Raw genomic sequence first — 26,899 nt, forward strand, 5'->3', positions numbered from 1 at the left:
CACGAATGCGTTTTGGCGAAAGATCCGATGTTTTCCTCCGTTTTCAAAGTGCACAACTTTTATTGTCATTTTGGTCTGACAATCAGTGCCTTAACACGTGTAACATCACATACTCTTAGCTTGTAACGTTATTACATATATTTCTCTTTAAAATAACAAAAATATCCCTTTTGCGTTTCTTTTTTTGAAGAGTATAATTGTGTTAAGGTTATTTTTCAGGCATAACATATATCAGGCCTATTTAATTTCAATAGAATTAACTCACCCATGGCCCGGCATAGCCAAGCGTGTTAAGGCGTGCGACTCGTAATCTGAGGGTCGCGGGTTCGCATCCCGGTCGCGCTAAACATGCACGTCCTTTCAGCCGTGGGGGCGTTATAATGTGCAGTCAATCCCACTATTCGTTGGTAAAAGAGTAGCCCAAAAGTTGGCGGTGTGTGGTGATGACTAGCTGCCTTCTTACACTGCTAAATTAGGGACGGCTAGCACAGATAGCCCCTCGAGTAGCTTTGTGCGAAATTCAAAAAAACAAACAAAAAACAAACAAAACACTGCTAAATTAGGGACGGCTAATGCAGATAGCCCTCGAGTAGCTTTGCGCAAAATTCAAAAACAAACTAACTAACTTACCAGTGTTTTGTCGTTAACTCTGTGTCCAAGTCTTCAGCTAGTGCCATCACTGACAGGATCTTAGCCTGCTCTTCAGCTGACAGACTACTTAGGTCTACCTGCGGATGGTAAACAGCTCCCCTCTGGTTAGCTCTTGGTGGGATAGGTATACTACCTTGATGACCATAGGCATGTTTTTTATTCGTATCGTCTTTATTTATTTGTGGCACTGGACGTAATTGTTGGCCATCATCCTGGCTCAGTTCATTTCCCATCTTTTACGTTTTAGTTATTACACATAGTTTAAAACTATTAATGTAAATTAATGAGTGTATCATTTATTAGTTTGCTAAATCTTATAATAGATCGTATGCTGATAAGAACATGGAGGTAAACGTGAATACCGGCCTAAAACTACAACGAAACTTAAATGATGAGTGTCATATCATTTAAAATAAAATAACTAACAATAAATATCAACTACATATTTGACACCTGTACTGTTTCATTGATTTGACGTACTGATGGGTAGCGCCGATCGAAAAAAGTAGGTTTTAACTATTTTTTACTGCGATTGACAGATATCTTACGAAAGTTAGAACGAATTATTGGCATAACGTGAATATTTAACAAAGCATACGTACTAACAACTTAACGAATATACAATAAATCAAGTAAACATACCCTATATCGTCTAGAAACCAAGCGCTTAACAACTGAAGACGTGAACGCCTGAAATGCTTACATATCTGCCGCACTATGCACGCCTGCTGCAAAACATGGCGACAGGTTGAGTGGCGTGGTATACTTCCATTTCGCTTTCTGGGGGTAATGCTGTATTAATCGAGAAAATAGACATTATAAGGGGTAAAAGAAATAAATAATTTGATATTTATTTACACTTACAATAAACCCTCGCGTCTTCCAAATTGACACATACCAGTAATTTAGAGTTTTTTTATAAACCTAGTAGCAAATCACCCGTATGGTGTCCCCCAGTTGTACATCGGTATGTATACTACCGTCAACATTAGAAATGGGGCTTCGATACCCGTGGTGAAAAGAAATAACTTATTCTGGGGCTATATTTTTAATTACAAATAATCACACACATGACGTAAAATATTTTATTAATATACAAGTTTCAAGCGAGAAGTTATACGTAAATAAATGATTTGTAAACATGTTTTCTAAAATTAATTATAATCTAGTAGAAATATATATGCACGTAGAATAACTGTGCAGTTTATTTTTGTGTATAATTCGTCATCTCTTATATTGACTTTCAAATAAAGTTACATTCAAATTTTATTCTTGATAAATCCTTATAGGTTGAAACATGTGAATAATTGATTCTCAAAGACATTTTTACTTGATCAACTGTATAACACTGCAAATTATTAATTGTGATGGTGGTAAAGGCGGTGAATATTATTATTAATTTCGAAACTGTGTTCCTAGTTTTTAGCTTTTTCAGTCTGCTGAGCTGAATATTTGAACATTTTAAAAATTGAAATGTTCTGCCGATAAAACATGTGGGTTGTTATAGAATTATAGCCGAAGGTTCTGATTGGGCCAAATTTGGTGGTGTTACGTCATGTATCTCGTTAGCAATCTAGCAAATGTAATGGGGAATTTCAGTCAACGATTACGATTTTGTGTGCCACCAATACCAAATGTGGTGCATGCGTATACCTGATTCGATTTTATTACTGATCAGGATCTCTATTAACCTACACTCAAACCTAATTATATGCCGAAAGTAGCGCATCGTCCGTTTTATATGCGCATTTGTGGCTGGAACAATGTTAAAAAGACGAACTTGCTTGTTGCAGCGAAAGGCGCTGTCATTTCGTATAGATCTACACCGCTATGGTGGAGATATTGGCGTGACATAAATAGAGCTATTCGTCTTTATATAGTAGGTAATCAATTAGAACCATTTAAACTCGACACTAATATTGGTATTGAAGTATTAACACAGGTCAGCAAATTGTGACCAGAAGAGCTTCGTTTATGATATTCGCATAAAGCCACTGGAGGGCTATCTGCCTCTAATGAAGAAGTAATAGACAAGAAGGAAAACAACTAGCCACCTTAACCCGCAGCCAACTCTTAAACTACTATTTACCAATGAATAGTAAGATTGAACATCAATTTATAACGCCCACATGGTGATGAGATTCAAAGCCGCAAATTGTAAATCGAGCGCTCTAACCAACAGAACATGGAAGCCAGTAAAGTGACGTTGGTTTGCTATGAAAACTACAGCAACAGTAAAATAAACAATTAATATCCAAGAACATCATCACAAAGACTAAATATATATTGTAATATCATAAGCGTATTTCCCGTGTTTAAAATTATTATCCTATATGAAATTAAACTAGAAAATTCCCATTCATATTTCTTTGATATTCATAAAATGCAACCAAGTGCCTAACATTTTTTTATTTCTTTTTCGTTTGGCTATAATTTTGAGTTTTTAAAAACCTTTTGTAAAAGTCCTTCTCAGTATACAGTCAAACATATGTTGAAAATAATGAAATTAATTATTGACCGTTATAACGCTATTGCCATTAAGCCTTTTTTATTAGTTAGATACAAAAACGATATTTCAATTTAAAAAGGCTATCACAACGATCAGTTACTTGTGCTAAATGACTAACTTTAATGAAATGAGAGTTAACTGAAGAAAACAAATGCTCTACTAACTTAATGAAAGTAAATCTCGCAAATTTTCTAAATTAGTTCATTTAAATTGCATAACTAGGATAGAATATATACTTAACCGCAAATAATGTAAATATTAAACATCTTATTTATTTCTACTTTTACACAAAATTGCTAAACGTACCCTGTGGCGAAAATAAAAAGTTATGTCCAGACGACAGATTGCGCGGTTAAGTCTTATTCAGAGTTTCACAATGTTTGATAGTACAGAAATCGATGAAAGTATCCAAAAATATTTTACAAAGAAGGAATGGGAAGAATTGTGCTCTTATGAAAAAATGCGTTATACCAACATCAAAGTTAACTATGACATGATGTGCAAATTAGGTAAGACCACCTATTTCACGCCAATACTAAAGTAAATGTGAATGCTATCTTTAAGCCTAAGTTAGTGATAAAAAGTGCCTAACCTCTATTTTAGTAATAGTATTTTTTACCTGTCATCATACTTAAAGAAAGCTGAAGTATGTTAGATATTACTAAACAAAGGTTTTAGATTTTGAGATAAAAAGACCGGTACTTCAGCATTTGGCCTACGGTACGTTCTTTAATCGTTGATAAAGTATTTATTTAGTCATCGCACAGTTTGAATAGTTTTTTTTAGTTATTAGTATTATATTATCACTAATAGTTATCTAGATATTACTACTATTATGTTGTCACAATACTGCGAGTTGTTAATGAGTGCAACGTTAACTATTAGCAATACACTGTCATAATAAGCGGTTCACACTATGTAAATGATTTGATTTCCGGAGCCAATTTTTGGGCGAATCACTTAAAGTGATTAATAAACTCTTGAGACTTTTATTTGTTTATTAATAAAGAAAATATAATTTACTCGTAAAGAGAAGCTTCAAGAGATGCCATGTTGAAAGAAGAAAGCACTCCTTCCTGTAAACAGGAACGTGTAGGTGGAGACGCTATATTTAAATATCTAACTTCCTTTTTCCCTTAATTAATGACTAGAAGCTCGACATGGCCAGGTGGTTAGGGCATCCGAGTCGTAAACTGAGGGTCACGGATTCAAATCCACGTTACACCGACATGCTAACTCTTCAGCCGTGGAGGTGTTATAATGTAACGGTCAATCCCACTATTTGTTTGGTAAAAGAGTAGCGCGAGAGTTGGCGGTGGGTGATGATGACTAGCTGTGTTTCCTTTAATCTTACACTGGTAAATTAGAGACGGCTAGAGTAGATATCCCTCGTGTAACTTTGCGCAAAATTAGAAAAAAAGAACACTTAATGATAAATTGGTTTGCATTAGCTAATACTATAAGCCTGAAAGGCAGATATAAAGACAGAGAATGACTTCATTGAGTGGCATGGGGTACATTCGAAGAGTAATTCCATGTGATACTTCATTATGGTGTCCCAGGTCGTATGCTAAGTTTTGGTGCGTTAGAAGTAGTGGTAATGTCAGCCAGGGCCCTGTGAATAACTGTGTTTCAGAGGTCAAACACCGGAAAATATTTTCTGTAAGTATAAAATTGTTTTAATTTTTATTGATACTATGAGTGGCAATATTAAAAGAGTTAACACAATGGGCCTAACATTTGAATAAAAGCCAAGAGGCATCTTTTCTGAAAAGATTGTTGTTTTTTGGACTTTTTACAACGTGGATTTATACATTGGATTTCCTGTCCACAGAATAAAGATATAACTTAGGTTGAGATTGGTCTTTCCATTAAGATCATAAGCCTTATTTATCTGTTATTATAACCTAAACAAACTTATTATTTAATACTACGTTAATTGCTGTAACATTTCATAAGCGCTCAACCGTAATTGACTAAACTTAGTTATTGATATTTAGGATAATAGAAAACCTAAATTGTACCCAAGCTTTTAATTTGAATATCGACTCTTGAAAAAATGTAGATTAGCCTAAAAATCCTAGGACAAAAATTGAAATTATTATTAATATTATATTGACTTATTAAAAAGTCAAGTGTAAGTTAAATTTATATATAATTCTAAATGTGTATGGAAATAATTACTAAAACTAATTTGTTTAAAGCTGTAAGTTGAAAAATAAAACCTGTGTTGCAATATTTGAAACGTAAGTTTCTTTCTTTAAATTTTTTACTTTACTTAATGATCCAAGAAGGATAGCCTTGTAAATTTAGACCTAATAATAGTTAGGCTGCTTGGTTTCTATAACGTCTATTTTTTTATCTTACTTAAACTTTCATGTATTTTAATACTAGCATGTATATAAAATATCTGAAAGCCAATTGGCTTTTATAGAATTATAATAATCACGCAAACAGTAGCGCTGCCCACGTTGGGATGGCCAGGATTGTTCATCGAAATAGTATTGGGTTGAGGAATAATTCGTGAGCGTTTTTCAAGTTAAAAAATATATTCATTAATGAAACGCTTTCGCAAAATATTTCATGTCATTTGGTAGATAAATTTTTTGCTCTAATAGATGGTGTGTTTGATTTTCATATGTCTTTAATTTTTGCTTTCATTTTCAGCTCATTAAATGGAATGTCAAGTGGACAAAATCGAGCATTTTCGACACCATCTGCTTTTCGCATTTAATTTCTTGCAATTTCGTTTAAAACAATGCATACTATATACCTAGGTATTACATGAAATAAAGTATCATAATAAATGTTTTGGGTGTAATGTGTTCATGCATTGAAGTATTGTATAGTCTTGCATGTAATGCTTGAATGAAATTATTTAAAAACGCTCACGAATTATTCCTTAACCTAATATTTTAAATCATACTAGAACGTTACAACACTATATGGTGTTTCCTCTTATAAATAAATACGTGTATGTAATGACTGCGACACAGTTCTGTAAATATCTGTAGATATCATAACAAAAAGTTTGAATTTCGTGTTCTTTATTCTGTGTTGTTTTTTGTTAATTATCTTAACTTAGAAACCAAAACAACAGTGTAAACCAATTTCACTTAAGTAACAGAGATTCAAACGCGGTATCCACTTTTATAAGTATTATTAATAACAAGTTGTGTTTAATTAAAATAATAATTGTAATGTAAATTATGTTAACGTTATCCCTTGCAGTTACTTTTGTTACAGAAATTTACTGTTCCTTTAAGAAGCTTAAGGATGAAACGGAATTATCAACTAGTAATAGTTGGAAGTTCAATCTACTTCGAAATTCGTTATTAATACCACATCCGTATGTCTATTAAAACACTGCTTTAAAAATAATTAGACAAGTAAAGACAATTTTTAAAAAAAGTAAGTAAACTTTGGGATGGCTAATATCAATCCTTTAAAAAACAATATAGACAAGATTGTAAGGATGATATTTGCACAGGGATATAGTGTAGTAGACTGTTAACGGAGAAAAGTAGGATAAATTCAGTGTTGATTGAGTAGTTACATATATTGCTATATGTTAACTCTTGTCTGTATTTTTATGTAGGGGTGATGCAAATAACATCACCACTATCTTGTTTGGATTAATTTTGGAGGATTAATATTAGCCATTCCATGATAATATGATATTCTCTCTTACTAGTAAAGGTAAACAAATAGATCGTCTCTTTTTCACTGAGTTTTATCATTTAAATACATATCTGTTATTAATTGTTGTAGTATAGCAGTATTATGCGTTCTTTACGAATTTAATAAAGTATCTATCTCTGATTTAGTTTTCCTACGTATCATAACGGTATCATACTTGTAGTGAAACATTAAGTGAACGTTGACAGCTAATACTCTTGATATAACTTTGTTAGCCAAAGGTCTCAGAGTTTATTTTCACTAAAAATATCTAGTATCGCTTGACGAAACTATTACACTTTTAGCTTATAACTTATTATTATTATTGTTAAATAACACAGTAAGTGTTTAAAGGTTTTGTTCTGTCTCATCTTACAAAACTTCTTATTCTAAGTTTTATTTCTGCTCTCATGTAGCTAAACATATTTGATCATATATACAACAAAAAGGTTTTTTTTGCGTTGTAACGTTTTTCAAAAACGAATAATTGTCGCTAGGATTAGCCAGATATCTGTAACTTATATAAGTAATTTTCAAAAGTATCACTGAAAATGTTTGTGTTTGTGTATTTTAAATGTTTTGAATGTAAAACATAATTGGTTGAACCTAAAATAAGTTCATATTTATAAACTCTATGACGAAAGTGACAACATAAAATAACTTATTGATTAAGTGTTATCACATTCTTAAATTCAAAATAAATAGGAAAAAAAAGGTTATTTACAGTTGTTGTCGTATCTAATTTATTTGCTACTAAAGGATTTTGTTGTTTTTTTCAAAATTTGTATGTGTTGAATACTAGCGGAAACGCCGCCCTACAGGCAATTGTTTATACTATTTCCTTCAGAAGGTCCAATTATTTGGTATGACAGTCTCAAAGAATACAACAGAGGTAAATCCTTGAATATTTTATTACCGACTAAATAATTTATTGACATTGTGAGTATGAACATGTCAGGTGATCCGGTTGTTAAAACACCACCTTTACCATATCATGTGTGAAAGCTTTAGTCCAGTTTTATAAGAGACCAAATTGTAATGAAACTTTGTTAGGAACTTCCTTGCAGTATGTTCAGAAATCGTGAGACATTTCATCTAGATCAGACTTCAGCTGTGGTAGGTGTTCTGGACAAACGGACATTAGCCTATTATAGCGAAATCTTCGATATAAAGTAAAATACGTATAAGAGGACGGGGCGTTATTCAATTCCAACCATCTATATTTCTACTTCATTTGGAACAGGTCTTACTCCAAAACCTCCCAACTTCATGGTTCCTCGTAAGAGAAAGGTATTTAATAACGATACAGAAAGCGATGAAGAGTGGACACCACAGAAGGAAAGAATTACAAAAAAGGGTAAATAGTTCTTGTAATGAAAACTGATTTTACTTGTGCTTGGCATTCAGATATCAGTATTTTAGTTCATTTTGTCTGTGTTATAGCAAATTACAATATGATCATAACAACATTCAGTACAATCATCAAGTTTGACCTAGGGAATGGAACTTTGGCCTTTAAAGTTGTAAGTCCATAAACTTACCACTGATCCACTGTGCAAGGAACTAGCAACAAAACAATTGTAGTTTGTTTTGAAGGCAAGCACAAAGCTACACAATGGGCTATCTGTGCTCTGCCCACCACAGGTATCTAAATCCGATTTCTAGAGTTGTAAGTCTACTTATGTTTCGCTGTGACGTTTCAAACCCAAAACGGTACAGTTATTCTTCAGATAGTTTTATATTGTCATACATTAAAAACGTTATCGTCGATATTATAAAGTAACAAAGTAAATATGTCGAGTGAATGCAAAATTAATAAGTCCTGTTTTTAAATGTATTCTCTTCGTATATAGAAATTAACGACTTACGTTTGTTATTTTTTCCCCCATAGTGAGACTGGTGAACTTGCATATATAACATGAATTTATGACGTGGAATTCTATGAGTAAGTTTATAAATATGGGCTGAGTGTGAGACAGTTGTTAACATGGCATGCTACATATTACGGGGTTTAAGGGCAGGGCAGTATTTCCATCGAAGACATAGTCGATAACATGCTATAAAAATGTAATTACCGTCATTCAGGTCGGCGGCGAGTACTGCTAACTGTCTTTCATCTGATCAGGAACTCACACTTAAGACTTTTGTCTATATCTGAACCTTGAGACTTTTCCCGTTTAGATTTTGCGTCACATGACAGTTGGATCGTAAAATGTCTATTCCAGCTCCTTCTGTACACAGAAATTTTATTTTATAAATAACTGTCCATCGGGTTCTTTATATGTTATTTTTTCTTATTCATTAATTTAAGCGCAAGTTCTTCTTGTGGTAGAACTGGATCTGTTTCTTTGTTTGGAAGTAAACACAAAACTACACAATGTGCTATCAGTGTTCTGCTCACCACGGGTTTCGAAACTCAATTTCTAGCAGAGTGAGGCTGCAGACATACTACTATGTCACTGGGGTGCAGTTTCAAAGGCGGTGAGTTCGGTTCGAGTCCGTTTGATAATGCAAAGCATTCTCCACTCTTTAAACATAAGGTGCGTTATAAAAGTGACAGTCAGTTATTGAGTGTGGAAGATGTTTATTGGTAACCCAAAACTTGCGACGGCGGCGGATAACCTAAGTAGTTTTGCCATAAAAAAATTCTATTTATTTATATGCAAAAACGGCTCGTTTGGGCTGAGAAAACACTTTACATAGAAGAGCGAACAACGTTTCGACCTTCTTCGGTCATCGTCAGGTTCACAAAGAAAGAGGTAACTGACCGGAAGCTGACCACATGTTTGAAAGGGGTTGTGTAACTCTGTGTCGAAATGTAGAGGGCGGTATTAGATGTTTGAATATATAATTTTATTTATTATATTAATATAGGTATAAAGGCGTTCCTTTATATTGGTTTAGTTTGGGTTTAAGTTGTTGTATAAGTAAGGCTTCTTTAATTTTACGTTTGTTTATGTTTGTTTCTTTATTTAGTATTTGAGTGTTTTCTATGGTTATGTTGTGTTTATTTGACTTGCAGTGTTCGAAAACGTGTGAAGGTGACTTTTATGTTCTTTGAATCTGGTTTCCATTTTCTACTTGTTTCTCAATATAGAAGTTGTGGCAGTTATCACATTGTATTTTATAAATAATGTTGGTGTGGTGTTTGTCAGTGTAGTTTTACATAGTATAGACCTCAGTTTTGTGCCGGGTTTTGAATAAATTTGGTATTAATTGGAATGTCATATTTTGTTACTAATTTTGCCAAATGTTGGTTATTTGTTTGCTGATGTCGGGAATATATGGTATACAGCAGTATATGGTTTCGTGGTTTTTTGATTCGTGAGCTGTATTTACTTTAGTTGGTTGATTTTGCTTTCTGTGTAGGTGTGTGCGTATAATGTTTTCTACGGTTTGTGGAGGAAACTTATTGATGTTGGTGAAGTATTGTTTTATTTTGTCTAATTCATCGTTAATTTTATCTGGTGAGCATAGTTTTATGGCTGTGTTTATTTGGTTTCTTAGTATGTTGAGTTTTTGTTTTGTTTCATGTGCTGAGTCCCAAGGAATGTATAGTCCAGTATGGGTGATTTTTCGGTGGATTTCTGTTTGAAATTGTGTATCAGTTCTTGTAATTTTGAGGTTAAGAAATGATATTTGATTGTTTTCTTCCTGTTCACATGTGAAGTTGATGTTGGGATGTATAGAGTTAATGTGATTGAAAAAATTAAGTATGTGTTCTGTAGATTTGAATCCCGCAACCGTGTCATCTACATATCTATACCAGTGTAGTGGTGGAGGTAATGCTGTGTTAATTGCTTGTGTTTCAACTTGTGTCATAAAAATATTGGCTAGAACTGGTGATACTGGGTTGCCCATGCTTAGGCCGTTTGTTTGTATATAGTTTTGGTTGTTGAACATGAAGTTTGTCTTTATCGTGGTGAATTCTATGAGGGTTGCTAACTGGTTACTGGGAATTTCTATAGTTGGGTTAGGGTCTCGGATATAGAGTTCTAAGGCTATCTTGCAGGCTTCAGTGGTTGGAACTTCTGTAAAGAGGGATATAACATCGAAACTGGCCTTTAAGGCTTTATGATTAAGTTGATTTAGATTAGACTTGAAATTAAAAGAGTCTTTGATAAATGAGCTGACTGATGTTACATATTTGGAGAATGCCCATGCTATGTATTTACCAAGGTTGTAATTAAACGATTCATATGTGGACATTATTGGTCGTAATGGACAATCTGGTTTATGAGGTTTGGGGATGCCGTATATTTGCGGTGTGCGTGAGTCGGTTTTACGTAGGTAGGAATAAAGTGTTTGTGAAAATGTGTTGGCTTTTTTCATTTGTAGTAGTAATTTGTTCAGTTGCGTCTCGTGTGTCTTTGTTGGATTTGTGTGTATTGGTTTAAATTTGTTCGTGTCTGATAGGATGTTATTCATTTTTTGGATGTATTCATTCGTGTTCATTATGACTATAGCGTTACCTTTATCTGCTTTTAGAATTTTTATGTTTTTGTCTTGTTTTAGGTTTTTTATGCAATTAATGTCTCTTTTTGTAAGGTTGTTTTTCAGTTTTCTGTTTTGTGAAATTATGTTGATGGTTTTGTGAGAAAATCGTTTAAGATGTTGTTTTTAGGTGTTTCTGGAAAATATAAATTTGTAATTTTACCTGGGAAGGTTGGCTGTTGGATGTCAATAAAATTATCTAAGTTGTCTTCTTTCTGTTGGTTGTTTTTGGTTGTTTCCTTGTTTTTGTTCTCTGTAGAAAGTATCACAAGTCTCCTGGCTAGGTCTTCTAAACATGTTTTGATTTCTATGGTTGGAATGTACCTGGGCGCTATAGCGAAGTTGAGTCCTTTGTTAAGTAGATGTATCTCGTCTGTGTTTAATTGACGGTCGGATCTGTTAATTATGAGGTTAGTCAACGGTTTGTCGTTTTGGTGTCTTTTCTGTTGTTTGCATCTTAGTTTTTCTGGTTTTTTGTTGTGGCAGATCTTTTTGTCTCTGTCGTTTTTAGTATTGATTTGGTTTATGTTTCGTTGTATAAGTCCGTAAATCTCTGGTTTAATGCAGCATGCCAGTTGATGGTCTAGATTCATTTTTTGTTTTTTGTAAGTCATGTAGTTCTTTGTATTTTGTGTTCAACATGGCTTTCAGTAGTTTTTTCTGTAAATTTTGGATAATGTTTGTGTATGTATTAAAATTTTTTGAAAGTTTTACCTTTACAAAATTAGGGGTTAGTTGTTCTTTTCTACATTGTTGAATAAAATAAATGTCATTTCTTCTATTAATAATTCGTTGGTTTAAATTCCTTAGTTTCTTAACGATCGTGTGAGCGTGTACTGTTAATAGTGGTGTACGGTATGCTATTAACAGTACACTATTAACAGTCTCACAAAACCATCAACATAATTTCACAAAACAGAAAACTGAAAAACAACCTTACAAAAAGAGACATTAATTGCATAAAAAACCTAAAACAAGACAAAAACATAAAAATTCTAAAAGCAGATAAAGGTAACGCTATAGTCATAATGAACACGAATGAATACACCCAAAAAATGAATAACATCCTATCAGACACGAACAAATTTAAACCAATACACACAAATCCAACAAAGACACACGAGACGCAACTGAACAAATTACTACTACAAATGAAAAAAGCCAACACAATTTCACAAACACTTTATTCCTACCTACGTAAAACCGACTCACGCACACCGCAAATATACGGCATCCCCAAACCTCATAAACCAGATTGTCCATTACGACCAATAATGTCCACATATGAATCGTTTAATTACAACCTTGGTAAATACATAGCATGGGCATTCTCCAAATATGTAACATCAGCCAGCTCATTTATCAAAGACTCTTTTAATTTCAAGTCTAATCTAAATCAACTTAATCATAAAGCCTTAATGGCCAGTTTCGATGTTATATCCCTCTTTACAGAAGTTCCAACCACTGAAGCCTGCAAGATAGCCTTAGAACTCTATATCCGAGACCCTAACCCAACTATAGAAATTCCCAGTAACCAGTTAGCAACCCTCATAGAATTCACCACGATAAAGACAAACTTCATGTTCAACAACCAAAACTATATACAAACAAACGGCCTAAGCATGGGCAACCCAGTATCACCAGTTCTAGCCAATATTTTTATGACACAAGTTGAAACACAAGCAATTAACACAGCATTACCTCCACCACTATACTGGTATAGATATGTAGATGACACGGTTGCGGGATTCAAATCTACAGAACACATACTTAATTTTTCAATCACATTAACTCTATACATCCCAACATCAACTTCACATGTGAACAGGAAGAAAACAATCAAATATCATTTCTTAACCTCAAAATTACAAGAACTGATACACAATTTCAAACAGAAATCCACCGAAAAATCACCCATACTGGACTATACATTCCTTGGGACTCAGCACATGAAACAAAACAAAACTCAACATACTAAGAAACCAAATAAACACAGCCATAAAACTATGCTCACCAGATAAAATTAACGATGAATTAGACAAAATAAAACAATACTTCACCAACATCAATAAGTTTCCTCCACAAACCGTAGAAAACATTATACGCACACACCTACACAGAAAGCAAAATCAACCAACTAAAGTAAATACAGCTCACGAATCAAAAAACCACGAAACCATATACTGCTGTATACCATATATTCCCGACATCAGCAAACAAATAACCAACATTTGGCAAAATTAGTAACAAAATATGACATTCCAATTAATACCAAATTTATTCAAAACCCGGCACAAAACTGAGGTCCATACTATGTAAAACTACACTGACAAACACCACACCAACATTATTTATAAAATACAATGTGATAACTGCCACAACTTCTATATTGAGAAACAAGTAGAAAATGGAAACCAGATTCAAAGAACATAAAAGTCACCTTCACACGTTTTCGAACACTGCAAGTCAAATAAACACAACATAACCATAGAAAACACTCAAATACTAAATAAAGAAACAAACATAAACAAACGTAAAATTAAAGAAGCCTTACTTATACAACAACTTAAACCCAAACTAAACCAATATAAAGGAACGCCTTTATACCTATATTAATATAATAAATAAAATTATATATTCAAACATCTAATACCGCCCTCTACATTTCGACACAGAGTTACACAACCCCTTTCAAACATGTGGTCAGCTTCCGGTCAGTTACCTCTTTCTTTGTGAACCTGACGATGACCGAAGAAGGTCGAAACGTTGTTCGCTCTTCTATGTAAAGTGTTTTCTCAGCCCAAACGAGCCGTTTTTGCATATAAATTTCTCAACAAGTGGGTTTCTCGTCATCACTGAAATTTTATTTATTATTTTGTTTGTAAATAACTTCAAATAGATGGTGTACACAGACTATCTGTAATAACGTATTGTATAAGATATATAATTGTAACAGTAGAATTAAGGCATATAACCTAGGAATGCTTAAATCATTTGTATTTCATTATTTTATATACATTGAAATTATTTATGCTTAACTTCTCATAGCATCATTCAAACATCCAAACATGAAGAGAGAAGACTTGGGGCCAACGCAGGTAACTGTTTCATATACATAACACTATGTGTCACAAATATTGTTCCTGGATAGTTTGTGTTAATTCTTAATTGCTTATGTTGTAAAAATACAGAAAATGGCCATTATTCTCTTCAAACTTTGCTTTTCTGACCTGGATAATGAAATTTAGAAATCAACCCATTTGCACATTTTCATTTACCTAAGGCCTGAATGAAACAACATATGAATCAAGATTTACATATAATTAAACTAAAGTTATAGAAAAATGTTTAGAAGTGAGTAGTTTTTCGAGATTGTACTATTGGAGCTTTAAAAATAAAAAGACATTTAAATTTTAAAGGGTCTAAAATTTGTATAATATAAAATCTTAGTATTCAAGCAAGCAAAAATTGTCCGTCTTACCCTCTTAGAGTTTTTTTTTGTAGTGCTCACAGGTAAAATGAGGTGCCCAGGGTTTGTCTTGATCCCCGACAGGCATGCCGAAATATACCTTGTAGGCTTCACAGATTTTAGCAGATGTTGTCACAGAGTACTTTTTCGCTATTGTCTTGATAAACTGGTCACATACGTAGCAGAATGCATCTGGAGAATGCTTGTAGCTTCTTGATGCCATCTCTGATAAAATCAGATAGGTCTATATGTTCACTTAGGCAGCTAGAACTAAACTGAAATGGTGAGTTGTGAGTCCCTGTATATATATATATATTACTATGGAAAGTTCTAGAAAATTGCAAAAAAGATTTTGAAAATTGTCATAAGTTCTACAACATTCTAGAAAGTTCGAGAAAATTCTCTATCAGTTACTCAGCACTGAATCGACCTAGAATGTTCTGTAAAATGGGTAAATTTGAAAATTTCATTACCCAGATCACAAAAGCAAAGTTTGAAGAGAAAAATAGATTTTTCTATTTGCCTTAAGCATAAGCAATTGGGAAATAACACTTCCTGCTCAGGAACAAGAAAAAGTAAAAATTTTGTTACATGTTTTCTAGGTTTAGGTAAGACCACATCGATAACAGGTTTGTTATGACCCTATATGACCAAATAAAAAATAGTTTACGTTTCATTATTTATGATCAATATATGTAATACTTCTTGTTCTCTACGTGTATATGATAATATTCGTTTCTTATTGTATATAAGTACCCGGACGTAAGTATACATTTTAATTTGTATGTATAGGATTAAAAAAGATATTACGCTGTGTTTTTCATTTAATATATTCAGATATGTTTGATAATTCTATACCATATATGAACTGTATAGACAGGCACCTCGTCAGACAAGGTAGATGTAAATGAAATAGTGATAAAGGACTTGGATGTTGCAAGAACTACGTTAAAAAAAATTGAAAACAACATTCGAAAACTGGAAGATAAAGTTTATGATACAGACAACACCGATTCTGGTATGGTTTGATTTCTTTGTCTCTGAATGACAGAAACAGTATTTTTATTTACAGAAAAATAAACTTAAGATGTTGTTTTTCATTATAGGCTTTGTAATTTTCCTTCCTTTTGTGTGAAAATTTTGTTTAAAACTAATATCGTTTTTTTTAAGTTATAAATAATCTAAACATAAGGATAAATATTAGTCAGTTGTACATTAAACATGGGTAAAACTAAACTTTAAATGTTACATATTTCTACTGGTAGGTTTTTCTTGTTTAGTTGTGGGTCTGTTACAGAACTTAAGTTCCTTAACTGTTTTAGAAAGAACTAGTGCTGTGTACAAATATAGTGTTTTATTTGCTAGAGATACGTTCTGAATATAGACAGCCAATGTTGTTAAATTATTATGAAAGTCATTGAAAGTATAATTAATAGGAAGTTAGGGTCACATGATACCGGTCAATGGTCGTGTACCTATATTCGGTAGTCTAGATCCTGTGTAAAACAAATGCTGCGTTTATTAGCACTTAACCATATTTTTACCTACTTTCTAACACCTTTCTCTCTTTGTCTAATGTTTTCTAATATTTCATGGATTTGAACAGTAAATATTTCCAGTATAACTTAACGTTTAGGGGATGAAGTGCAAAAAGCCAGGTATCCTCGAAGGTCTGTGAGTAAGAAAGACTACAGAGAAGCAGAAATTCCAGACGATGACCATTTCATTTGTAGGTGTTTCATAAAATCAATCAATTTAGTAGAAACCAAGTGTGTTATAATGTCACTCGAATAAACTTTAAAAAGGGTTTAAAACTAACGAAGAATGCAGCTACTTGTAAACTAATTATTAATGTTTTTTACTTACGGCAGAACAATTAATATTACTGAACACTCGAAATAAGTGGTAGTTTTTGGTGTGTATTAAATAATTTTAAATGTTCAAATTACTCCTTCCTTTTTCATTATAATGAAATTTGTTTCATAATATTATATTCACAGATCTTCAAAGTTAGATTGCCTGTTTTTTTAGATATACATTGGAACAACTTTCCAAACAAACAAATTTTTTATAACAATGTATTGATTGATAAATGATTTGTCAAAGAAAATATCCATTTATCATCTAATTGTTATAGTTCTTTTTCTAAGTTTGTGACGACTGTGAGAATGAATACGAAGGGGACTGTCCTATTCACGGACCGCTGTTGGTGATAGAAGATAAAAAGGTAGTGGACAGCTTTAACGATTGGATATATATAAATGGATGTATTTATTTTATCTACTGAAGTATCGTGTTACATCAGTAACGTATGAATCATATTTATAGGAATATTAACAGATAGAAAGTAAGTATTTGTCAACATATTCTGTTTCATGTAACTCCATTTATTCAACATATTCTGTTTCATGTAACTCCATTTATATTATGCTTTTTGTTAAAAGGATTTTACCTTTCAGTAGTGACAGTTATTCATCTATAGAGGTCTTCACATCCTTTATATTTTACAGTAACGTTGTGAGTCATGAATGGGTTTTTAGTTTTAGTACAAAACTACACATACGGATACCCGCACTGAGTCAACTAGAGGGGTCGAGCACCTAATTTTAGTGTTATAAGATTTTTAACTTACCTTACATAAAGGGATGCGTTTTGTAAACAATATTTTATTTTTCTAATATAAATGTACATAAGTAACAACTTCTCACCATAAGATATATAGATTGTTCTATTGTTTCCTCTCATCATAAAATGTAGAGATTGTTCTATTGTTTCTTATCACCATAATATGTAGAGATTGTTGTAATGTTTCTTATCAAAATAAAATGTAGAGATTGTTGTATTATTTCTTATCACAATAAAATGTATAGATTGTTCTGTTGTTTCTTCTCACAATACAATGTGTATATTGTTCTATTGTTTCTTCTCACCATAAAATATATAGGTTGTTCTTCAACTTTTTTGTTATTCTTTCATTCAAAGAACAGTTGTAGTGACTTGTTTGTTGAGCTTTCCAGCTCTGGTGCAGATAGGTGCTTGCATTGTTTTTGTGGATAAATTTCTTACTACGCATGCTAATAAGGCATACCAACAGCAGAAATAGAATATGATAAAATAGTGGTGTCTACCATTAGAATTATTTTGTATTATTTTTAGAAATCCTTCATTTAAAGAACTTCTGTTGCATTAAAGACAACAATCTGACTACAAATGTCTTGCGGGTTTCTGCTAGCCTATTATAACATTACTCAGTTTTTGTCAGTCATGGTAATGTGTACACTTGCTATTTTTATAACAGATACGCAAGCTACCATATAGAATAGATGACGCTATAGGCTACTAATAGCGATAATAATTGATACGTAAATCACATCTTACTATAAACACATGTTTGAATTCAGTACAGTAACATTATCAGTTACATACCAGATTTAAAGAAAGCTAATGAGAATTAGAATTAGAATTATTTTGTATTATTTTTAGAAATCCTTCATTTAAAGAACTTCTGTTGCATTAAAGACAACAATCTGACTACAAATGTCTTGCGGGTTTCTGCTAGCCTATTATAACATTACTCAGTTTTGTCAGTCATGGTAATGTGTACACTTGCTATTTTTATAACAGATACGCAAGCTACCATATAGAATAGATGACGCTATAGGCTACTAATAGCGATAATAATTGATACGTAAATCACATCTTACTATAAACACATGTTTGAATTCAGTACAGTAACATTATCAGTTACATACCAGATTTAAAGAAAGCTAATGAGTCAAGTACTTTAGCTATAGTTATTGTACACGTCAGTAATAATTAGTATATATTGAATTAACCTCAATGTGTTTTATAGCAAAGCCATATGGGGCTATCTGCTGTGCTCACCAAGGGTAATAAAACCCCTAATTTTAGTCATAAATCCAAAGACTTACCACTGTCCCACTCCTAGTCTGGTTGAGACCTAGGTGTACAGGGTATATACTTATCAAAAGATATATTCTTAAATGTGACCTATGTGATATTTTCTCTGTTTTCAAATTGGTATTGAAATGTTATGATTTTTAGAAGTTGTATATAAATTGTCACGGACACTGTTTTAAAAGTATCAACTAATCTGCCAAACAGATCTTAGAAATATTTATTTATCTTTGGTTTGACTAAAGATATTTGTTCTCATAACTAAGATACCAGCTGATGGGTCTGATCCCTTGAGAGCTGACCACAGTATCCCAAATAACCTGTCTATTGGAACGTCTGGTATAAAGAATGCTGGAGCAGGTGTTTGGGCAAAGGTTGCTTTTCCTAAAGGTGTCAGATTCGGTCCATATGAAGGTGTCATCACATACGACTCTATAGAGGCTCATCAGAGTGGTTACGCTTGGCAAGTACGTGAATGATTCGTACGTAATTGTTACATAACATTCAGAGTCAATATAGTTTACTCTAAAATGTAATTTTGATATTTAAATACGTTCTTGGGAATTGTTTTATAAAATAATGTATTTTTTAATTATCTGCATATTTGAATTCATGTATATGAATCAACTGTCTTACATTTTTTATACAAACTATAAACATATGTTGTTTTATTGCTACCATGTAAGTACTACTAAAATTAGGGTTAATATGAGCTAGAGAAAGAACTATTGCTGTTATAACCGAAGACTTATTATGTAAAAGTAAGATTGTATATAAAGAGAAGTGTATACTAAGAAATGGCAGTGGGATTTCAGAAGGAGTTTAATCATTTACATACAAGGGATGCATAAGCTAACAGTGACTTTCACAACTTGTGGGAAAGCTTTTGGAATATCTAATAAAAGATGCTTTGTAAAGTCACTTAAAAGAAGTTTATAATTTTATTGGATAGTCAAAATGGTTTCACTGAGGGGAAATCTTGCCTTTTGACCTTCTTTGAAAAGATTACTGAGATAAGGGTATGGATTTTGTGTATCTGGATTTTCAAAAAGCATTTGATAGGGTGCAACATAAAAGACTTGTAAAAACAGTATCCCTCTATGTGTGGGTGATAAGTTAGCAAATTAGATAGAAGAAAGGAGCGGGTTGTTACGTACAGAGTTCAGTGAATGTGCATTGATATCACAAGTGGTGTATCTCATGACTCAGTCTAAAGACATTTAATCCTTTTTATTTACATCAATGACACAGATGAAGAAATACTAAATGAACTACTTATATTTGCTGATTCAAGTTCTATGGTGTTGGTGGCTGTGACAATGATGCTACCAATTTACAGAATGATTTATATAATTTAGTGAGTTGGTCAGATAAACGTCAGATTCATTTTAATTATGATAAATGTGAGATATTGTAGTGGGTTATCATAATTTGAATTATAAGTATAATTTGGATGAGAATAACCTTTAGAGTGTCATGAAAGAAAATGATCTTGATGTACTGGTGTTCCAGTCTCTTAAGCCATCCAAACAGTGTGCTGTTGTTAGTTGTAGAGCAAATAAGATTTTAAGTTGTATCTACAGAAACATTGAATACAAGATTAAGCGGTTATAATGTTTCATGATGACGAGAAACCTACTAGAAGTTAAAAATGTATTCTCAAGACAGCTGGTGTGGGTATTAGTACTTTAATTAAAGTACAGAACAAGTTTCGACCTTCTTAGGTTATAATTTTATTTTATATGCTACTGTTTAGACCACATTTGAAGCATTGTGTTCAGTCTTGGACTTTTTACCTTAGAGAATACATTAAATTTTAGAAAGGGTTCAGAGAATAGTATCTGGGATGGAGGGGTTGTCATATGAGGATAGGCTGAAATCTCTCAAACTGTTTAATCTTGCAAAAAGAAGAGTTGGGGGCATCTGATTGAGGTGTTTAAGATTGTAAAGGGAATTGATAGTGTTGGTACATTATATTTTGCCGTATTTATCAATCATAAAGTAGAACTAGGAGACACAACTATAAATTTTAGTAGATTAGGAGTCATCTTCAGCTAAGACAGTTTTATTTTTTCTAACAGTGGTGTTTAGTTTTTGGAATGGTTTGCCTTCAGGTGTTGTAGAGTCAGTAAATTGAAATGAGTTTAAGAGAAAGCTTGATAAGTATATGTATGAAAAGAGCTGACTTTAATTCTTTTAATTTAGTTTAGAAGATGGTACAGCCAACATGGACCAATATGATTCATGTTATCCCAAAACATTATGCATTTATCAGACTACTCTAAGCAAAATTCATATTTTTAAATAACTGGAGTTTGTTTAATGTCACTTTGAGAGTGTACGTTTGGAAATGAAAAAGAAAATAAGAACATAGTGTTGAAAACTTTCAAAATAACTACACTTTAAAAATATACAACTAATTTTATATCCTTTTAATTATGCATTTTTGTTATTTTCTGCCATCTTTAAGATCTATAAAAATGGTCGACCAAACCACTTCGTGAACGCTAGAGATAAATCGATGTCCAACTGGCTTCGATACGTCAACTGTGCCTGTAATGAAGAGCAGCAAAACCTAGTAGCTTTCCAGTACCATGGACAAATATTTTACAGAACATATAAGCCAATTCCACCAGGTTCTGAGCTGTTAGTGTGGTATGGAGATGCATATGCTAAAGAACTTGGAATAACAAGAGGAGACAAGAATTATACTCATAAACGTGTTATGGATAAGGACTGTACGTGTTCAATAACCTTAACCCTTAAAATATTGTATAGGTACAAAGAATGTATATTGTCAGCAGTAATATACAAACACGTGACTTGTTATTTACATCAGAAGTGTTCTATAGTGTTGTCAGTTGTAATATAGAAACACATGACATGTTCTTTGCATCAGAAGTGTTGTGCGGTGTCTTGTCTACAGTAATATACAAACACGAAACCTGTTCTTTAGTTCAGAAGTGTTTTCCATAGTAATATACAAACATATGAGTTCTTTACACCAGAAGTGTTTTCCGTAACAATATACAAACACGTGGTTTGTTGTTTACATCAGAAGTGTTCTATAGTGTTGCTGGTAGTAATATAGAAACACGAGACCTGTTCTTTACATCAGAAGTGTTTTACGGTGTTGTCGGTAGTAATATACAAACACGTGATCTATTTTTACATCAGAAGTGTTCTACGGTGTTGTCGGTAGTAATATATAAACACGTGATCTGTTTTGACATTAGAAGTGTTGTGCGGTTTCTTGTCTGCAGTAATATACAAACACGAAACCTGTTCTTTAGTTCAGAAGTGTTTTCCATAGTAATATACAAACATATGAGTTCTTTACATCAGACGTGTTGTTCGTAATAATATACAAGCACGTGGTTTGTTCTTTACATCAGATGTATTTTATGGTGTTATCTGTAGTAATATACAAACACTTGACTTGTTCCTTACATCAGAAATGTTTTACGGTATTGTCGGTAGTGATATACAAACACGTGACCTATTTTTACATCAGAAGTGTTCTACGGTGTTATCGGTAGTAATATACAAACGCGTGACTGATTCTTCACATCAGAAGTGTTGTACGATGTCTTGTCTGTAGTAATATACAAACACGTGACTGATTCTTCACATCAGAAGTGTTGTACGATGTCTTGTCTGTAGTAATATACAAACACGTGACTTGCTCTTTACATCATAAGTGTCGTTTGTAGTAATATACAAACACGTGACTTTCTCTCTACATCGGAAGTGTTGTCTGTAGTAATATACAAACGTGACTTTTTCTTTACATCAGAAGTGTTGTCTGTAGTAATATACAAACACGTGACTTGTTCTTTACATCAGAAGTGTTGTACAATGTCTTGTTTGTAGTAATATACAAACACATGACTTGTTCTTTACATCAGAAGTGTTGTTTGTAGTAATATACAAACACGTGACTTGTTCTTTACATCAGAAGTGTTGTTTGTAGTAATATACAAACACGTGACTTTCTCTTTACATCAGAAGTGTTGTTTGTAGTAATATACAAACACGTGACTTTCTCTTTACATCGGAAGTGTTGTTTGTAGTAATATACAAACACGTGACTTGTTCTTTACGTCAGAAGTGTTGTCTGTATTAATATACAAACACGTGACTTGTTCTTTACATCGGAAGTGTTGTACGGTGTGTCTGTAGTAACATACAAACGTGACTTTTTCTTTACATCAGAAGTGTTGTTTGTAGTAATATACAAACACGTGGCTTGTTCTTTACATCAGAAGTGTTGTCTGTATTAATATACAAACACGTGACTTTTTCTTTACATCAGAAGTGTTGTTTGTAGTAATATACAAACACGTGGCTTGTTCTTTACATCAGAAGTGTTGTCTGTAGTAATATACAAACACGTGACTTGTTCTTTACATCAGAAATGTTGTCTGTAGTAATATACAAACACGTGACTTGTTCTTTACGTCAGAAGTGTTGTCTGTATTAATATACAAACACGTGACTTGTTCTTTACATCGGAAGTGTTGTACGGTGTGTCTGTAGTAACATACAAACGTGACTTTTTCTTTACATCAGAAGTGTTGTTTGTAGTAATATACAAACACGTGACTTGTTCTTTACATCAGAAGTGTTGTCTGTATTAATATACAAACACGTGACTTTTTCTTTACATCAGAAGTGTTGTTTGTAGTAATATACAAACACGTGACTTGTTCTTTACATCAGAAGTGTTGTCTGTAGTAATATACAAACACGTGACTTGTTCTTTACATCAGAAGTGTTGTCTGTAGTAATATACAAACACGTGACTTGTTCTTTACGTCAGAAGTGTTGTCTGTATTAATATACAAACACGTGACTTGTTCTTTACATCGGAACTGTGTGTCTGTAGTAACATACAAACGTGACTTTTTCTTTACATCAGAAGTGTTGTTTGTAGTAATATACAAACACGTGACTTGTTCTTTACATCAGAAGTGTTGTACAATGTCTTGTTTGTAGTAATATACAAACACATGACTTGTTCTTTACATCAGAAGTGTTGTTTGTAGTAATATACAAACACGTGACTTGTTCTTTACATCAGAAGTGTTGTTTGTAGTAATATACAAACACGTGACTTTCTCTTTACATCAGAAGTGTTGTTTGTAGTAATATACAAACACGTGACTTGTTCTTTACGTCAGAAGTGTTGTCTGTATTAATATACAAACACATGACTTGTTCTTTACATCAGAAGTGTTTTTTGTTGTAATATACAAACATATGACTTGTTCTTTACATCAGAAGTGTTATTTGTAGTAATATACAAACACATGACTTGTTCTTTACATCAGAAGTGTTGTTTGTAGTAATATACAAACACATGACTTGTTCTTTACATCAGAAGTGTTGTACGGTGTCTTGTCTGTAGTAATATACACACACCCTAAGATGGTTTAATAGCTTTTTTTTAATATCTCAAAGTTATAGTTTGTTTTAACCCATGATATACTGTTATGCAAATACTGGTAGTTTTTATTTATTATAATGTAAATTCAAAGTATAGTTTATTTGTCCTCTTTATTAAGACTTGATAGACAAGCACTGTAAGAAATTTGACCAGTCGATATTGCTAAATATATCTTCATTTCTAATCTCCATGGCCAGGTTCTGAGACATGTGTCTGTGGCCTCTGTGGAATATGTCTTACATCGGACGAAGCTGTGGCTAAACATGAAAAACGAAACGGAGACCAAGCGGTAAAGATAAAATACAAGTGTTCACAGTGCTGTTACTCCTGTGATTATGCATCTTATCTTTCTTCTCACATGTTAACACACACTAGGGAACGGCCACACAAGTGTGAAGTCTGTGGGATGAGGTTTACATGGTCGAGTAGCCTTAATAGACATAGTAGGAAACACACAGGAGAAAAACCGTTCACTTGTGAAGTCTGTGGGATGAGGTTTACATGGTCGAGTCACCTTAAAGTACATAGTATGAAACACACAGGAGAAAAACCGTTCACTTGTGAAGTCTGTGGGATGAGGTTTACACAGTCGAGTAGCCTTAATAGACATAGTAGGAAACACGCAGGAGAAAAACCGTTCACTTGTGAAGTCTGTGGGATGAGGTTTACATGGTCGAGTCACCTTAAAGTACATAGTATGAAACACACAGGAGAAAAACCGTTCACTTGTGAAGTCTGTGGGATGAGGTTTACACAGTCGAGTAGCCTTAATAGACATAGTAGGAAACACACAGGAGAAAAACCGTTCACTTGTGAAGTCTGTGGGATGAGGTTTACACAGTCGAGTAGCCTTAATATACATAGTAGAAAACACACAGGAGAAAAACCGTTCACTTGTGAAGTCTGTGGGATGAGGTTTACATGGTCGAGTAGCCTTAATAGACATAGTAGGAAACACACAGGAGAAAAACCGTTCACTTGTGAAGTTTGTGGGATGAGGTTTATACAGTCGAGTCACCTTAATATACATAGTAGGAAACACACAGGAGAAAAACCGTTCACTTGTGAAGTCTGTGGGATGAGGTTTACACAGTCGAGTCACCTTAAAGTACATAGTAGGAAACACACAGGAGAAAAACCGTTCACTTGTGAAGTCTGTGGGATGAGGTTTACACAGTCGATTCACCTTAATAGACATAGTAGGAAACACACAGGAGAAAAACCGTTCACTTGTGAAGTCTGTGGGATGAGGTTTACACGGTCGAGTCACCTTAAAGTACATAGTAGGAAACACACAGGAGAAGGTGGTTTAATACGTCAAGAAGAGATCCACACTGGCCAGAAGCCATACCCGTGTTCTCGCTGTGGGCTCAAGTTTAGAGAATTATATAAGCTTTCTTCTCATATCATCGTAGTCCATACTAAAGCCTACAAACACAGATCTCCTCAGTGTAACAAAGGATTTCGAGTACCTTATTTAGTCAGAAAACACCAGAGATCTGAACATGGACCAGAAGAATAGTGAGATCTAAATTATATTATTAAGATTCTAGTCAGAGCATTTATTAGGGTTAGTGTGATAAGTGTAACGAATATTTTATACTTACCAAAGTTGAACTAATACCAGTTCACTGTGACCTTCGTGTCTTTATGGTTGGTTTTCTTACAACTGTATTTATAATAACTTAGATTCTTATCTGATTACAGTTACAAGTTTTATATGGTTTGTTTCCATATGTTTCAGTTGAATAAGAAATAATTTACCGTTGATGTCTCAATACTTTTATTAATTTACTTAGTAAATTAAGAAAGTATGATATGAAAGGATAGTTAACAAGAGATTAAAACTTGGTAAACATTTATAGTAAATTCATTACAGTTAAAAAAACGTTTTTAAAGGATGACGAGAGAACTATCTGTTTAAACACAAAAATTAGATGTTTGTTTGTTTATAATTAAGCACAAAGCTACTCAATCTGTGCTCTGTCCACGACGAGTATCCAAACTCGGATTATAACAGGGTAAGTCTGTAGACATGTCGTTATGTCATTGGGGCCGAATATTAATCGCTTACGTTAAAGTATTTAGTAAAAAAGGTTATTTGAAACATAAGTTATTATAAGCCATCAAAGTAATCACAAGTCTAACGAAATATATATTAATTTATTTAGGCCCAGCATGGCCAGGTGGGTTAAGGCGTGCGACTCGTAATCTGAGGGTCGCGGGTTCTCATCCCCGTTGCAACCAAACATGCTCATCTTTTCTGCCGTGGGGGCATTATAATGTGACGGTCAGTCCCACTATTCGTTGTTAAAAGAGTAGCCCAAGAGTTGGCGGTGGGTGGTGATGACTAGGTGCCTTCCTTCTGGTCCTACACTGCTAAATTAGGGACGGCTAATGCAGATAGCCCTCGAGTAGCTTTGCGCGAATTTCGAAAAACAAACAAACAACTTATTTGAAGTTGAATATGGAGTTTAGGACACAAATTTCATTGTATTGTCAAAAAATTAAACACAGACGTAACTACTTGGGTGGGGAACATTCCCCAGAAAATTATGCTGTTTTTGTAATCTTTTATTTTACAATTATTTTGACTTGTAATATCACTGAAGTTATTTGTGAAATGTCCGTTTATATTAAATATTTTAATTTTATTTGCAGGTTGTATAAAATATACATTGCATGTAAGATGTAATAATCTGATCTTTACCTATAATAAAGTACCAGTATA

At 33.2% G+C, this 26,899-nt stretch overlaps 2 protein-coding genes across 8 annotated transcripts in view; one reads left to right on the forward strand and one right to left on the reverse strand.

The window, feature by feature from the left end:
* Positions 1 to 1,597, reverse strand: part of LOC143253493 (uncharacterized) — a 43,151-nt gene extending 41,554 nt beyond the window's left edge. For 3 of the 6 annotated variants that reach the window (XR_013029674.1, XR_013029673.1, XM_076507481.1), the window contains exon 1: positions 631 to 1,597. Coding sequence is in view for 4 of the 6 variants with exons in the window: in XM_076507481.1 (XP_076363596.1) it covers positions 631 to 884 (254 nt within the window). In the remaining 2 variants the exon portion in view is untranslated. The remainder of the gene's footprint in view (positions 1 to 630) is intronic. The other 3 variants (XM_076507479.1, XM_076507480.1, XM_076507478.1) reach the window with 1 other exon arrangement.
* Positions 1,598 to 3,121: 1,524 nt separating this feature from the next.
* LOC143253494 (uncharacterized) lies at positions 3,122 to 26,899 on the forward strand. Of its 2 annotated transcripts, XM_076507483.1 has the most exons (9): positions 3,122 to 3,669; positions 8,082 to 8,195; positions 14,381 to 14,430; positions 15,678 to 15,819; positions 16,438 to 16,530; positions 16,952 to 17,028; positions 18,986 to 19,186; positions 21,190 to 21,457; positions 24,366 to 26,899. In XM_076507483.1, exons 1-9 carry the CDS (start codon positions 3,489 to 3,491, stop codon positions 25,688 to 25,690), a joined length of 2,451 nt encoding a protein of 816 aa, XP_076363598.1. In that variant the 5' UTR covers positions 3,122 to 3,488; the 3' UTR covers positions 25,691 to 26,899. The 2 variants fall into 2 exon arrangements, with proteins under 2 accessions (XP_076363598.1, XP_076363599.1); XM_076507484.1 differs by lacking the exons at positions 3,122 to 3,669; positions 8,082 to 8,195 and adding an exon at positions 14,021 to 14,169.

The sequence above is a fragment of the Tachypleus tridentatus genome, chromosome 6 (genome assembly GCF_004210375.1).
Source record: "Tachypleus tridentatus isolate NWPU-2018 chromosome 6, ASM421037v1, whole genome shotgun sequence".
NCBI classification, from domain to species: Eukaryota; Metazoa; Arthropoda; class Merostomata; order Xiphosura; family Limulidae; genus Tachypleus; species Tachypleus tridentatus.

What these genes read in the sequence shown, in the direction of transcription:
- LOC143253494 (XM_076507483.1), top strand. Translation starts at nt 3,489, where the DNA reads ATGTCCAGACGACAGATTGCGCGGTTAAGTCTTATTCAGAGTTTCACA. An exon ending in AGACGATGACCATTTCATTT is followed by an intron (nt 16,531 to 16,951) that starts GTAGGTGTTTCA and finishes TCTTTTTCTAAG; the next exon opens with TTTGTGACGACTGTGAGAAT. An exon ending in TGGTGATAGAAGATAAAAAG is followed by an intron (nt 17,029 to 18,985) that starts GTAGTGGACAGC and finishes CTCATAACTAAG; the next exon opens with ATACCAGCTGATGGGTCTGA.